A 16,044-nucleotide genomic window follows, 5' to 3' on the forward strand; every position below is an offset into this window, starting at 1 on the left:
TGTAGAGTTGGCCAGGATGAATGAGAGTGTGAGTGTTGGACAACGGATGCAAAATAGGCTATAATCCACTTAAGCACTGGTCCCAAATAAATAAATAAAAAGCTTAAATAAACAATTAAATTATGCATTATTTAGCAGACTGACTGACTGACTGACTTACTCACTCACTGACTGACTCACTCACTCAGGTTCACAGTCTGTGAACTGCCTCTAACTGACCTTTGTAACAGCTGAGAACCACAGCTGTCATTTCATTAAATTAAAGCTACTTTGGGATAAGGGTTGGAAGTTGTTCATTTTCCAAATTAAAAATATAGATTTATTTAGACAGAACTGAGTGATTTGCCTGATAAATTAAAAATAACAACGGCCCGTAGTTGTTTTTATCAAAACAGATTCTGGGCTGAGGTACGATTAACTATGGGTTAGACCTATATGAAGAAATGTCCAGAGCTGACCTCAATACAGCGCAGTGGGAGTGGAACCATCTGTCACACTCAGACATTTGGGATAATCCTCCTCTTGCAAATAACACACTCTTGACCAAACAGGCAAAAGGCACTCCAATCGTAGCAGCATGGTGGCGCAGTGGTTAGCACTCGTGCCTCACAGTTCAATGTCACCCAAGGACACCTTACAATTAACAATACAAAAATACAAGTATAAAACAGTGTGTGCACAGTGTATGAGCATGCAGATTTGAAAAGGTAGATCTTGAGTTAGGTTTTAAAAGTAACTAAAGAGTCCAGTTGACGGAGGTAAAGTGTTCCAAAACTTTGGGGCAGAGCAGCTGAATGCTCTGGCCCCCATAGTGACCATTCGTACTGTGGAGAGGAGTCCAGCAGAGGATGAACGGAGGTCAGACAATAGAGGAGCGAGCTTTTGAAGTGGCTTGAATGTGAGCAGGAGGAGTTTGTACTGGAGTCTGTGGGTTATGAGGAGCCGGTGGAGTTGGATGAGGACCGGTGTGATGTGTTCTATGGATTTGGTTCGTGTGATTTTTCTTGCTGCAGCGTTATGGACATTTTGAAGTTGTTGAATGAGTTTTTGGGGGAGACCAGAGAGGAGAGCATTGCAGTAATCCAGACATGAAGTGACATTGGCATGAACAAGTACTTGTTCACTCCACGTGTTGTGAGAGAGACGGGCGGAGTCTGGAGATGTTGCGTAGGTGGAAGAAGGCTGTGCGGATGGTATTGTTTATGTGGGAGGAGAATGAAAGCGTAGAGTCCAGTATGACACCCAAGCTTTTAACTTGGGGAGAGATGGGAACCGGCAGCCGTCAATGCAAATATTGAAGGGTGTGGATTTGGGTAAAGTGGATTTTGAGCTGATGAATATTATTTCGCTTTTATTGCCGTTGGGCTTGAGTTTGACATCCAAGCTGTAATGGCCTGTAGACAGTTGGTCAATGTGGTGGGGCAGGTGGAACCGGGTTTTGTGGACAGATAAAGTTGTGTATCGTCAGCATAACAATGAAACTAAATACCAAAGTAACAAAACAAAAAAAAGTTTCAATTTCTCTACAGAGATTAATAAAGTATAACTTATCTTAAAGGAATAGGCCACCGTTTTTATATACTAAGATATGTTCTTACCTCACTTTAGTCGAGTTAATATATCCCCGTCTGGTCATTGTCCGCGCGCTCTGTCACGCAAACGGAGCACATACGCAGCCTCTCCCATATGTGACATAGCTCCGAAAAAGCTCACGATAGAAGCTACCAAGCTCTTCCACGTGTTCCCTATTTAAATAAAGTTACGTGAAGTGTTTTCATGCGAAGTATATTTACACAGAAATGTAACGTGTCGATTTTATAAGCAAATAAAAAGGGGGACTATATTGTGAGGCGTAATGATACGAGGAGCACAGCGTCCGCGTAGTAACTCCTAAAGACTTCCCCCGCTCACTTCCGTCAATAACCTTTAGGAGTTACTGCGCGGACGTTTTACTCCTCGTATCATTACGCCTCACAATATAGTCCCCCTTTTTATTTGCTTATAAAATCGACACGTTACATTTCTGTGTAAATATACTTCGCATGAAAACACTTCACGTAACTTTATTTAAATAGGGAACACGTGGAAGAGCTTGGTAGCTTCTATCGTGAGCTTTTTCGGAGCTATGTCACATATGGGAGAGGCTGCGTATGTGCTCCGTTTGCCTGGCAGAGCGCGCGGACAATGACCAGACGGGGATATATTAACTCGACTAAAGTGAGGTAAGAACATATCTTAGTATATAAAAACGGTGGCCTATTCCTTTAATACAGACTTCTGAATATGCAACAACTTTTGGGGCCCAAGTGATTAAAAATAATTTGTAATGATTATCATTTTACTCCATGCAAGATATTGTTCTTTGGCTAATTCTATTCAAGACACAGGGGAAATGAAAAAAAAAAACAATTCGGAAGCATAGGAAGCAGTGTGATACAAATAATCAGCATACAGGAACAGAGAGGTTTGTCTAAGACAGACCACATTTAGCCCCATTCGAAGGAAAGGATATAGGATATATCAATGTGAACCTTTGTAGACTACTGAATCTGTAAAAATTCAATAGCCCAGCCAAGCCCTGGCCTATTTTAATTTACTCAATAAATCCGGTTTGAAAATAGATGTTGAGAGGTTCCTCTGAAGTTGCTGTATCTCCCCTTTACTGCATAGAATCTTAGAGGTGGTAGACTAGACCCAATATTTACCCAAGAAGGAGTAACGTTTCTTTGAAATAATTTTACTCAAATAGAATTACTTTTACTTGAGTAAATTTTGACTGTATTTCCAAAGAAATTACCATAATAATAATAATAATAATAATAACTAGAAATGCAATGGCTGCGCCATTGCGATTGACTGCGGAATTGCGGGAAGCGAATGCATAAACTGCATAAACTGTTCAAATTGCATAAATTGCTTAATTTGCATAATCTTATTTGCATAAACTGGTAAAATGCATAAAATGTCATGTTGCATAAACTGTATAAACTGCAAAAAGTGGTAAAATGCATGAATGGGTTAATTTGCATAAATTATGTAAATTGCATAAACTCTTTAAAATTCATAAATCCTAAATGGCATAAACTCTTAAGTTGCATAAACACTTTAAAATGCATTAACTGGTTAAATCCCATAAAGTGGTTACTTTGCATAAATTATTAATATTGCATAAACTTTTATATTCCATAAACTGGTCAAACTGCTGAAATGGCCTCAGGGCTTGATTGGCAGAAGCTGCACAAATGGCTGAAAGTCCTGGAGTCTCCCGATTGGCTGGATTCCCCCATACACACCAATGCAAAAATTTCAAACTCTCGTATAAAAAAACTGGAAATCTGCAGAAGGCCAATTTTTTCTCAAAACCCACAAGTTGCAGAAGCTGAACATGCACAAAGTGCAGAAATTGCAGAAAATGCAGAAAAAAGTGCAGAAAAGCATGGATTTGCGGCAGCCCCATTATAAGTCAATGGGAAAAATCTCCGACATTTTGGCCGATTGCGGAAAAAACGTAAATTCCCAAAAGTAAAAGCACCCTTCTCCTCAACATGCGGAACGTTTTGATGCATAACTTGCATAAATTGCACAAAGCATGAAGGCGCTGAAAGCTGGAGAAAATCGGGAAAAAGATGGAAGAGGAATAATAATAAAGAACATGAAAACCAATAATTGACTGCGGAAGAATTCCGCAGTCAATCAATAATTCTTAACAATAAAGTACATGAAGCACGAAACACGTCTATTTTAAATGTCACAACAACGCTCACAGTGTAGTAGTAGTAGTTTATTTTCTTCGGTCACTATAAACATTCAGATCGCGTGTCACATGTTTTTCAAAGATCATACATTATATACCTAGTACAATGAGGAAAACGTGTACATAAAGTATTTGCTAAATGAAATGGCTGACCGAAAGGGGTTTAGGCTCAAAATATACCGTCACTGCCTACCCCAGTGGAAAAAGTAACGTACATTTTTTTTATTTATATAGTAAAAAGTAGCATGCAACAAGATAAAACTACGCAGAAGTACTTGTAAAAAAGTACATGTATCCCACAGCAGGAGCCACTGGCCAATCAGGAGCCGTTTGTTCGCTGCTACATTGAAATCAATCTCGGAAATTCTAACTTTATTTAATAATAATAACAACTAAAAAGTCAACCTAAACTAAAGCCACTGCTAGTAAAGCTGACAAAGGTTACAATAGAAAAGTAAGTTAGTATTTCTTTTGAATCATAAATGAAAAAAGGAAGTGCACTATTATTTAACTTCATCATAAAGATTTTGGGTGGATGTCTCTTTTCCGTGGAGCACCCAAAGGTAGCGGAAGCTCCTGCTCCAGCGGGAAGTTGAATTGTGTGTTTACATTTTGTCTGAAAACGTTCCCAGTTCGTATGTGGGGCATTATTACGAATTCATAAGATTATAAGATTATTTCACATTTTCGTTACTTTGCTACACTTGCTACATTGCTGTGTCCCGTCAGTACGTATTCTATCTTTGAGTTTTAAAGAGTTTCTAACTTGCTAGCTAGCCAACTCATGCTAAGCCGGTTAAATGAGGCTTCATAAAACTATTCATAAAATTATCTGCAGCTGGTAAGAAGGAGCCCAAGGAGCCCAAGCCTCTCCAGGAAAACCCACAAGTCATACATGAAGTCATGTGTGCTCAGTCAGAGGAGAAGAGAAGCTTCGGACAGGTAGTACTGAGTCTATTATTAAATTGTGTGTCTGTTATAGTCTGTGTGTGTGTGCGTGCGTGCGCGTGCGTGCGCGCGCGCGCGCGTGTGTGTGTGTGTCTGTGTCTGACAGACTATAACAGACACAGACTATAACAGACACACACAGACTATAACAGACACACACAGACTATAACAGACACACACACAGACTATAACAGACACACAGACTAAAACAGACACACACAGACTATAACAGACACACACAGACTATAACAGACGGACACACACAGACTATAACAGACACACACAGACTATAACAGACGGACACACACAGACTATAACAGACAGACACACACACACAGACTATAACAGACACACACACAGACTATAACAGACACACACAGACTATAACAGACACACACAGACTATAACAGACACACACAGACTATAACAGACGGACACACACAGACTATAACAGACAGACACACACACACAGACTATAACAGACACACACACAGACTATAACAGACACACACACACAGACTATAACAGACACACACAGACTATAACAGACACACACACACAGACTATAACAGACACACACAGACAATAACTGAGATACACAGACTATAACAGACACACACAGACTATAACAGACACACACAGACTATAACAGACACACACAGACAATAACTGAGATACACAGACTATAACAGACACACACAGACTATAACAGACACACACACCGACTATAACAGACACACACAGACTATAACAGACACACACACAGACTATAACAGACACACACACAGACTATAACAGACACACAGACTATAACAGACACACACAGACTATAACAGACACACACACAGACTATAACAGACACACGCACAGACTATAACAGACACACACACAGACTATAACAGACACACACAGACTATAACAGACCCACACAGACTATAACAGACACACACACAGACTATAACAGACACACACACACAGACTATAACAAACACACACAGACTATAACAGACACACACAGACTATAACAGACACACACACAGACTATAACAGACACACACACAGACTATAACAGACACACAGACTATAACAGACACACACAGACTATAACAGACACACACACAGACAGACTATAACAGACACACACACAGACTATAACAGACACACACAGACTATAACAGACACACACACAGACTATAACAGACACACATAGACAGTCTATGTGTCTGTTTTAGTGTGTCTGTCTGTCTGTCTGTCTGTCTGTCTGTCTGTCTGTCTGTCTATCACTCACTCACTCACTCACTCACTCACTCACTCACTCACTCACTCACTCACTCACTCACTCACTCACTCACTCACTCACTCACTCACTCACTCACTCACTCACTCACTCACTCACCTACAGTGCCATCGGAGTTACAGGACGATTGCACGATGCTCTCCGTCAGAGTGTGTGTGTGTTACAGTGTGTGTGTGTCTGTAGATCACCTACAGTGCAGAGGAGTTCCAGGCCGTGCACAATGCTCTCCGTCAGAGGCTGGGTCCGGAGTACATCAGCAGCAGAGTGGCAGGAGGAGGGCAGAAGGCAAGTCTCTCTTCTGGATCTGAAAGGCTCAGTGAGGTTCAGACTAGCTCTGGTGCAGTTGATTCACTCTTTCACCTCCTGCATTAGAACTAGTTCATTGTTCATACGCTTTTTGACTTTGATGTCACTACTTAAGAACTGTTTAGTCTGATATCGTTATATGTCTCTTTTACATCGTATGGTGTTTGAAAAAAGAAAGATCTTCTGAGGAGGTTCTTGAGGTCCTGCTGAATGTGCAGGTGTCTTTGTTTTCAATACACTGCCATCTGTCTAATCATCTGAACATTTTACTGGGCACACAAACCCAAAGACTGCTGAATAAACCTGACCCCTCTGTGTTGAGCTGCTCCCTAGTGCTCTGTGAGCTCTGATTTATTAAGCCTTTTGAAGAGATCGCTGAAACAGGGCTGGTGCAATTTCATTCAATGGAACACACTTTGGTCAGTCTCCAGAATTCTGTGGAACTTTTGACCACTGCAGCAGCTCCAGGTTCCAGGTGTGTTAACTGATACTGAAATGCGTTCAGGTTTTGCTTATGTAAAATATCTTTCTTCATGAATTTGAATAGTTAAATCTTTACATTCAGGTCCATAAATATTGGGACATCGACTCAATTCTAATCTTTCTGGCTCTATAAACCACCACGATCGATTTCAAATGAACCAACAAAGATGTGCATAAACTGCAGACTTTAAACTTTCATTTGAGTCTCTTTACATCCAAATCAGATGAACGGTGTTGGAATTACAACCATTTGTCCCAAAAGTAGTGGGACAAGTGGCTCAGCTGTTGCATTTTGGATACTGTTGTGGTTAATTGTCAAGATGACTTTAAGAGTTCTCACTATCAGTGAAGCAAGCCATTATTAGGCTGAAAAATCAAAACAAACCCATCAGAGAGATAGTAAACATATTAGGCGTGGCCAAATCAACAGTTTAACATTATAAAAAAGAAAGAACACACCGGTGAGCTCAATAACACCAAAAGACCCAGAAGACCACAGATGACAAACGTGGTGGGTGACTGAAGAATTCTTTCCCTGGTGAAGAAAATCCCTTCACAACAATAGGTCAGATCAAAAACACTGTCCAGGAGGTGGTGTATGTGAGTCAAAGTCAACACTGGTGAGCTGAGGCTGATTAGAGTTTGCCAAATAACATCTAAAAAAGCCTTTACAGTTCTGAAACAACATCCTAGGACAGATGACTATACTAAGTTTAGTTTGGCTCAATGTATCATGGAAGTGTTAAATAATGGGTACCAGTTTTTTCTTTTTGTGTAGAACCAGTTTGATGAAAAAACGTACTAGTTCTGTTTGAATATAATTGAATGTACCGATGTGACAATAATATTGTTTTTGCAATATTTGAGAAGGTTCTCAAATATCTTTTTCTTTTCTGACCTAAGACATTTCATGGGCATAGCTCGGCTTATGTGAAAAAATGACATTACTTCCATTCCATTTCCATGACATTCAGGAATGGAGTCATTACTTTGGTATGACAGGCGTCTATAAAACTGCATAATAATGCTGTTATAATAACAGTAATAGTATGTAGTATAGTATAATAACAGTTGTTTCAAAATGACATGAAATTGAATTGAATCATTTGGGCCCTATAATAATTGCAGAATAAGGTTGGGTCGGGTGGTGTGGATCCGTGGCATTTATATTAATGTCTGTGTTCAGGTGTGCTACATAGAGGGTCATCGTGTCATCGGCCTGGCCAATGAGATGTTTGGATACAACGGCTGGTCCCACTCCATCTCCCAGCAGCACGTCGGTACGTTCACACTGTCACCATTATTCTGAGCAAAAATATTATTCACCATTATCCACATGCAGGAAGTACTGTCTATATGTTCACAACAAAGAAACAACAGACGCTCTTTGTACATTTTTATATTTCTTTAAAATATGACACATTGGACACGATTTTTGCACAATTAAAGATTTTTCTAAAGATTGTTACTCAGTTTCTTCACTTTGGACATTTTTTTCATATTTATAGTTTCACTTCCTTATTGGACACCGACAGGAAGTGACATAGGTAGAGGCAAATCATTTTCAACTGTTGCCGTGCCGACTATGTTATGTCAATGGGAAATGAGTCAAACTGCCTCTATGTCAATTCCTGTCAGTAGCTTAAAAATTCAGAAATTTTCTGCCCAACATTTCTTCATTAAATTTGCTGCTTCACTGAAATAAAATGATAGTGATTCATTACAGCAGGTGTTATTCATCTAAATATGCACTTTAAGGGTAATTTTGTTTGAAAACCTATTGAACATTCACCCTGTTATCTATTATTGTTATGCTTTTACCTTAAAGTAAAAAAAACAAACAATATATATCTCTAAAATAATGATTTTAAAATAGGAATTATTATTAGCCCAAAGGAAGCAAACCAGTGTGAATGTTTTTAACAGATATTCTATAAGATATTGCTCTGATCTGTGTCTTATGAATCTACGATAATTACAAAAGAGTTCGTAAACAAATGAAGCGATCAGCTCTGATTTCCGTGCTCTATTATTTGATGCTTTAGTTTTCACTGTGGCATAACACACGCAGCAGCACATGGTTCTTTTGGGATGATTATGTGATTATCAAGTGAAAATGGCAAAATACCTGCTCTGCACATTGGATTTTGACTTCATGTGGTTCATCGTGACGTCTCTAATCTGCACCAAATCGCTCCTCACATCCTCTCCTCTTTTTCTCCCCCACAGACTTTGTGGACTTTACTAACGGGAAGTTCTACGTGGGCGTCAGCGCCTTTGTCAAAGTGACTCTGAAGGTTTGAACAATTCCTTGGTTTATTCCAGTGGCTCCTTCCAACATCACGCAGATGAATGAGAATTTAGAACACACTCAACTTTTTGACCCTGCTTTCTGGTTCATATCTTTGGACACACTGGACATATCCACATGTTTCTAGGGCTGAATAGTTTATTGCCATATTATTGTTTTTGTCTTTTTAGATCAGTTAAAATCCATGTCACGAGATGCCGTAGTATGTGGCAAAGTCCTGAGACTCATGCCAGTTCAGCCAAAAACAACACATGGGAGCTTGAAATATGTCCGGACTTTCCTCGTTTTGCTCCAACTTAGCTTTGGTTTGGTTTCGATTTAGTCTTTTTCAGTAGTTTTCCGTAACTAACTCTTTTAAGGGCTGCTGTACCCCTAGTGGTCCCCGTTCCTTTGGTTGGGAAGCATTGGTTTATTCTATTCTAAAACATACATGTAGCGTTGGCTTCATCAAAGGCCTGATCTGGCCCGTGTGTTGCAGGACGGGGCCTTCCATGAGGACGTGGGCTATGGAGTCAGCGAAGGCCTCAAGTCCAAAGCCCTGTCTCTGGAGAAGGCCCGAAAGGAGGCAGTGACGGACGGCATGAAGAGAGCGCTCAAGTATTCAGTCAATCTTCTTCACTATATCAATACATATGCACACAGAGCGAGGGAAGGGGAGAGTTCAGTATAGCTGAGGGCAGCTTTAAGTGGTGTTGGGAAGTGATGATCACAACATCTTTTGAGTAATATAGAAAAGTTAAACATAGAAAGTTAAACATCAGGTTTCCCCGCGTGACCTCTTCCTGGACAATAAGCCATTTGTTGTTTGTTGGTTTGTTCTGTTTCAGATGCTTTGGCAATGCTCTTGGAAACTGCATTCTTGATAAACAATACCTCATGTCTATTAACAAAGTCCCCAAGCAGGTGAGACTCACATGTGACGGCTTTATCGCTCTTTTAGAGACTTTTCTTCTAGTTCACTTCTGTCTTTGTTGGGTTTCCACCAAAGCCTCCCCCTCAGCTGGATCCAGCCCAGACCAAGCGGCGTGAGGGGGAGCCTGCAGTGGAGCAGGCGCGCTTTTCCAGTTTGGTCCAACAACAGGGGCCAATGACACGGGATCCTCCCAGGACGCCCTTAGAGCGCAGAGTCCTGAGCCTCAGCACCAACAGCAGCTCTGCCCTTGCGCCCGACGGCCGGACAGACGCCTTCACCTCACGGTAAACACACTGACACGTCTCTGCGACATACATGTGTGAAAATAGAGCTCTGTAGATTGAGTTGTCTGTTCCAAAGGCCGGGCTCAAACTCAGTGGATGCTGCTGACTCCGAAATACTGACCGATCCCAAACAACTGCGCAAGCTCCGGCAACAGCAGCTGCAGCAGAAGTTCAAACGAGACATGGAGGCCAAGAAGGCGGAAGATAAACCCCAGCTACACCTGCAGCGAGGGAGAGAGGGCGGCGCTGAAAACCGCTCCAGCGGAGGTACAGAGGGCCCACACGGTTAGCACATTTTGATATGAGCATTATGTTTGTGGACGCTCCTTTAGTGGCTCTTGACACAGAAATATTATCTAGAATGTTCTGCAGCGTGGCTTTAAATCCTAAATAATGTTTGTAGATGCTGCCTTTTTCTTTTCTCTTTTTCTTTTTACAAGAGTGATAGACAAACAATGTAAGACATTCAGTAGAAGATTCATTTGTCTCTTTGAAATACTAATGTCAGCTTTCAAAGAAATCTTTTCTAACAACATTTGAGACCTTAATACTCATGAGGAAACCACCTCAACTCCAGACTTTAGAGCAGTGGTTCTCAACTGGTGGATTGAGACCCAAAAGTGGGCCAATTTATTGGGTCACAGAACGAAAAATGACTTTGGACTTAGGGTTAGGGTTATGATTATGGTCGGGAACATCAAATGTGATGTAGGGCTGGGCGATCTATCGATATTTACAATATATATATATATATTTTTAAATGAGATATGGAATCAGACCATATCGCGTATCAGGATATTTCAAATTCAGATAAGCTATTAAGTTAACGAAAAGAAACAGCTAATCTCAAGGTGATTTTAAAAAAAAGTGTATCATAAACTGAGCACTTTTTGTTGTTTTCTCTTTATACATAAATGTTGCCCTCAGAAATAGACTGACCTATTTTATTTTATAGGCTATTTTTATCCAAATTATTTTTTTATCTAAATGTGCACCTTATGGAGCTTTGTTATACAGTGTTTATGTTTACATTTTATAATGGGTTTTCAATAAAAGTACTTGTATTTGGCTTTGACTTAACATTTCATTTCACAGCTCTCACTTTGCGGAAAAAATATCGGGATATATATCATATATATCGATATTCAACCTAAAAATATCGGGATATATATCGTATATATCGATATTCAACCTAAATATATCGGGATATGACCATTGGTCTATATGGCCCAGCCCTAATGTGATGTAATGTGTTTCACTCACACAGATCTTACTCATAGTTTTAGAAACTAGAAGGTCTGGCTTTCAAATGAGGTATCAGCTAACCCTAAACCTAAGATAACGCGTTAAGAGGTTTGAGCTTCAGGTGTTGAAGCTGTTGAGAACCACTGCTAAGTAAAGTCGACTCCAATCACTGGTGTGGAAGCTTTCAGAAATACAGTGCCTCTCGAAAGTATTCATACACCTTGAACTTTTGCACATTTTGTCATGTTTACAACCCTAAACATAAAGATTTGATTTTTTTTTTTTTTACTGAACGTTCACACACAAGTAACAAGTGAAAAGTAAGTGAAAAGTGGGGCGTGCATAAGTATTCATACAGCATGAATGAATACTTTGTGGAAAGCCCTTTTACTGCAATAACAGCAGCAAGTCTTTTGGGGTCTGACTCTACAAGATTTGCACATGTAGAGACTGACATTTTAGTCCATTCCTCTTTACAAAACAACTCAAGCCCTGTCACATTAGAAGGAGAGCGTTTGTGAACAGCAGTTTTCAGATCTTTCCACAGATTTTCAATAGGATTTAGGTCAGGACTTTGACTGGGCCATTCTAACACATTAATATGTTTGTTTTTGTAGATTTATCTTTGTGTTTAGGGTCATTGTCCTGCTGGAAGGTGAATCTCCGCCCCAGCCTCAGTTCTCTTGCTGACTCCAGCAGGTTTTCCTCCAAAATGTCCCTGTATTTGGCTCCATCCATCTTCACAACTATTCTTACAATCTCCCCAGTCCCCGCTGAGGAAAAGCAGCCCCACAGCATGATGCTCCCCCCCCGTATATTTGACACTGGGGATGGTGCACTCAGGACGATGAGCAGTGTTAGGTTTGCTCCATACAAAACGTTTTGCATTTGGGCCAAAAAGTTAAATTTTTGTCTCATTTGACCAAAGCACCTTCTTCCACATGGAACCGTGTCCTCCATATGACTCCTTTCAATAATGGCTTTCTTCTTCCACTCGTCCATGAAGGCCAGATTTGTGTAGATACGACTTATAGTTGTCCCATTTACAGATTCCCCCAGCTCAGAGTTATCTTGGGGCACTTGGTTATATTTCTTACCAGTGCTCTCCTTGTTCGGTCTGTTAGTTTAGGTGGACGGCCGTGTCTTGGTAAGTTGGCAGTGGTGCTATACTCTTTCCATTTCCGAGTGATGGATTGAACAGTTGCTCCGTGAGATGTTCAAATCTTGGGAAATCTTTGTATAACTTAACGCTGCTTTAAACTTCTCCACAGCTTTATCCCTGACCTCTCTGGTGCTCCTTGACCTTCATGATGTTGTTTAGTGACCAATACACTCCGACCATTGCTCTGAGGGCCTAAAAGAACAGCTGTAATTATACTGAGAGTAGATTACACACAGGTGGCCTCTATTTAATGGTTAGGCTAAGGTGTGAACATTCTGCAGTCATTAGGAATGTTATGCTGTAATAAAATGCTGTATGAATACTTATGCACACCCTACTTTTCACTTTTCTATTTTTTGAAAAATAACAGAATCATTTATCATTTCGCTTTCACTTCACAGTTGTTGGTTACTTGTGTGTGAATGTTCAGTAAAAAAAATCAAAGTAAAATCTTTATGTTTAGGGTTGTAAACATGACAAAATGTGCAAAAGTTCAAGGTGTATGAATACTTTCGAGAGGCACTGTATCTCAGGCTTATTATTTGCTGATGTTTGGTGTTTGTGTCCGCTCTTTCAGATTGCAGGGTTCCCGTTTCAAATAACACGCCCGTGGAAGCTAAGGAAGAATATCTAGCAGGTGCAGTAACCAACCACTAGAGGGCCTTGTGTGCAAACATTGTGTTAATGTGTAGGCCTTTGAGATGAATGTTTGTTTACTCCACATGGGAGAATGGAATCATGAATACAGGTCTTTCAGAGCTGAAACAAAACATAGAAATGTAATTAATAATTTGAGTGTGGAAGTATAATTAAGATAAGGGTGACAGTGACCAAATGTTTTACTGTAGAGCAGCCATTCCCAAAGTACGGGACCTCGCGGCCCCCTTATTGATCCAGAATTACTCTAATCTGGTGACTGTAGGCTGGGGATGGGACGATAATGAAATTTGGGGTCTCGATTATCTTGGCCAAAATAATTGCGATTTAGGATATTCTCAAGATATTTGGTTTTAAAAAATCACTGAAACTGCAGAAATGATGGGGATTGGGTATTTATGAAATATTCCTCTTCATTGCTGTAAATGTCATATTGAGTGAGACATAAGTATTTAAAGGCGCACCGTGTAACATTTTGGACTATACTGTTGTCAATACAAAACATGCAGTTAATGAGCCGCTCGACACAGAAAATGTTATTTCTGCAGTGGATAAACAAAGAATGGATCTAACTGAAATCTTAAATCCTGCTGACTATAGTCACATCTCCATGGAGACGTACCCACTCCCGGTAAAGTTACCTGCACTGGTTGTGATTAACGACATTGTTTATCGTCCATCCCTACTGTAGGCTAAATACTGGTTTAAAGTAGTATAATGTAGCAAAGAAATGTACCTTTCCTTTAAAAATGTATTTTTTCCATTGTTTTGTAGACAAGCTTTGGGGCTCCACTGCTGTATCCAAATACTACTGTAAAGTACTAACAGTACTGTAGTAAAATGTCTTAATGGTCTGTTCTCTGCAGATGACCCTGAGCTGTGGGACTTTACTCTGGGGGGAGTAGATGAGCTTGAGGTCCCAGCTGAGGGGCCCAACAGAGGTGCCCGGCCCAGCACTCCCAGCAACCACTGCATGCAGACGCGCAGCCAGACCCCCCAGCGGCCCCATGGAAGACCCCCAGAGCAGGCATACAGCAGCAGGCCTAGCAGTGAGCAGTATCAGCGTGGCGAAGTTTTCAGTCCATACAGACCGGGTCAATATATGAAAAAACGCAGACTGGACACATGACTTTATTTGTTCTATGAATTGTCAGTTCTCATTTTGCTTTTAATCTTTTGTACATGAAGTCAAGTATTAAACAAGTATCCAAATGTGTAGAACGTTATGCTCAGACTGGGAACAAGCATTTGAGTTGAATAAAGAGTAGAGTATTTAAATGATATTTTTATTTGTTTTTTTACATTTTGTACAATGTGAAAAACATACACTGAATCACAGAAGTCATAAGGAGCCAAAAGAAACCAGTTGAAGAAATATTACTGCGTGATGTGAGTTCTGTAGCACGTGGGGCTTGTGCTGTACAGTGACGAAGCGAGTGGGACATGAGATCCATGTAGCCGCATGCAAAGATCCTACGCTGGCTGATTCTAGTGAGCAGACGAATTGCTTGAACAGATAACACTTGACTTCAAGGCCCCCCCCCAAAAAAGTTATTTCAATATCAAAAACATTGAAGTCAGTAACAACCCGCTTCAGCATGCAAATGTTTCCACGTCCCCTCAATATAAAACTTTAAACATTGCATATTCTGCATTGCAGTAACTTATTTTTTTCTCTAGAGAAGAATATCTACGAGCAGGCGAGAGTCACAATGACAGCATGGCACTCCTGTGAGAGGCTGCAGAGCGGCCAGCGGGAGGCGCTGTGGCCGTTCTACACTAAGCTCACTCACTGCCAGAACAAGTGCTTCTAAATTTAGAGAAATCCACAAAACAAATGTCAGCCAAACATGGAGCATCAGCCTAATATAATACAGCCAATTACAAAGAAATGATGTTTTGGCCATGAACTGTCATGTGTTCACGCGTTCTGCCTATTGTCACGGCTACAGGGTGAGATGAGACAGGAACGATTCATTAGTGAAGATGCAAGGCACTAAAGTGTTCCTCACTGTGACCATGTGTGTAGCATACTCCAATGACTGGGCATTATGTGAAAACCATTACTTCACATCAACATATGCTAAGTATATACAATAAAATAGAAAAGGGGGCAGGGTGTCATACATAGAAGAGCACAGGATCAATCCTGCGCCATGAGGAGACCAGAACCAACAACCCTGCAATTGCACTTCATATTCCTTAACTACATGTTGTTTAACAACCTTTAATAATAATTACAGTGAAACAACATCAAAATCTGATGGCTGAATACAGGTCCATAAAGAACATTTCTTAAATATATGTATACAAAAACAGAGCACAGACAGAACCCCAGACAATATTGTACTAGTGGAGATTATACCGATATGACCAAACCAACCCTAGCATGTGTGAGCACATGCCAGAGGACAGAACTGCCACCGGCCTGTGGCAGACAACTACTCGGGGAAAGTGGCTTTGGGATTCGAAATAAGAACACTCTCCATATCTCTCCAAATCTGAAAACACCCTGCTTTCACATTTAACCCAGATTACCATCTACAGCAGCATCTTTACATCTGAACTCCGAATGGTGCTCAACACCAGTTTATAAGTTTGTAATGCAGACCCAGGTGGAGAATAGAAGTCAAAGTCCAAATATCTGTATGATACACAGTCACCACACTAGACTCACAGTGACT

At 40.5% G+C, this 16,044-nt stretch overlaps 1 protein-coding gene across 1 annotated transcript; it reads left to right on the top strand.

The window, feature by feature from the left end:
- Positions 1–7,974: 7,974 nt before the first annotated feature.
- rad52 (RAD52 homolog, DNA repair protein) lies at positions 7,975–15,174 on the top strand (the record flags this gene model as incomplete). Its single annotated transcript, XM_079567575.1, has 9 exons — positions 7,975–8,068; positions 9,018–9,085; positions 9,578–9,696; positions 9,927–10,002; positions 10,088–10,296; positions 10,373–10,563; positions 13,281–13,340; positions 14,227–14,409; positions 15,041–15,174. The coding sequence occupies exons 1-9, from the start codon at positions 8,020–8,022 to the stop codon at positions 15,172–15,174; spliced, it is 1,089 nt and encodes a 362-aa protein (XP_079423701.1). The 5' UTR covers positions 7,975–8,019.
- Between the last annotated feature and the right edge of the window lie 870 nt (positions 15,175–16,044).

Source organism: Gobius niger, assembly GCF_951799975.1.
Source record: "Gobius niger genome assembly, chromosome: 12".
Lineage (NCBI taxonomy): Eukaryota > Metazoa > Chordata > Actinopteri > Gobiiformes > Gobiidae > Gobius > Gobius niger.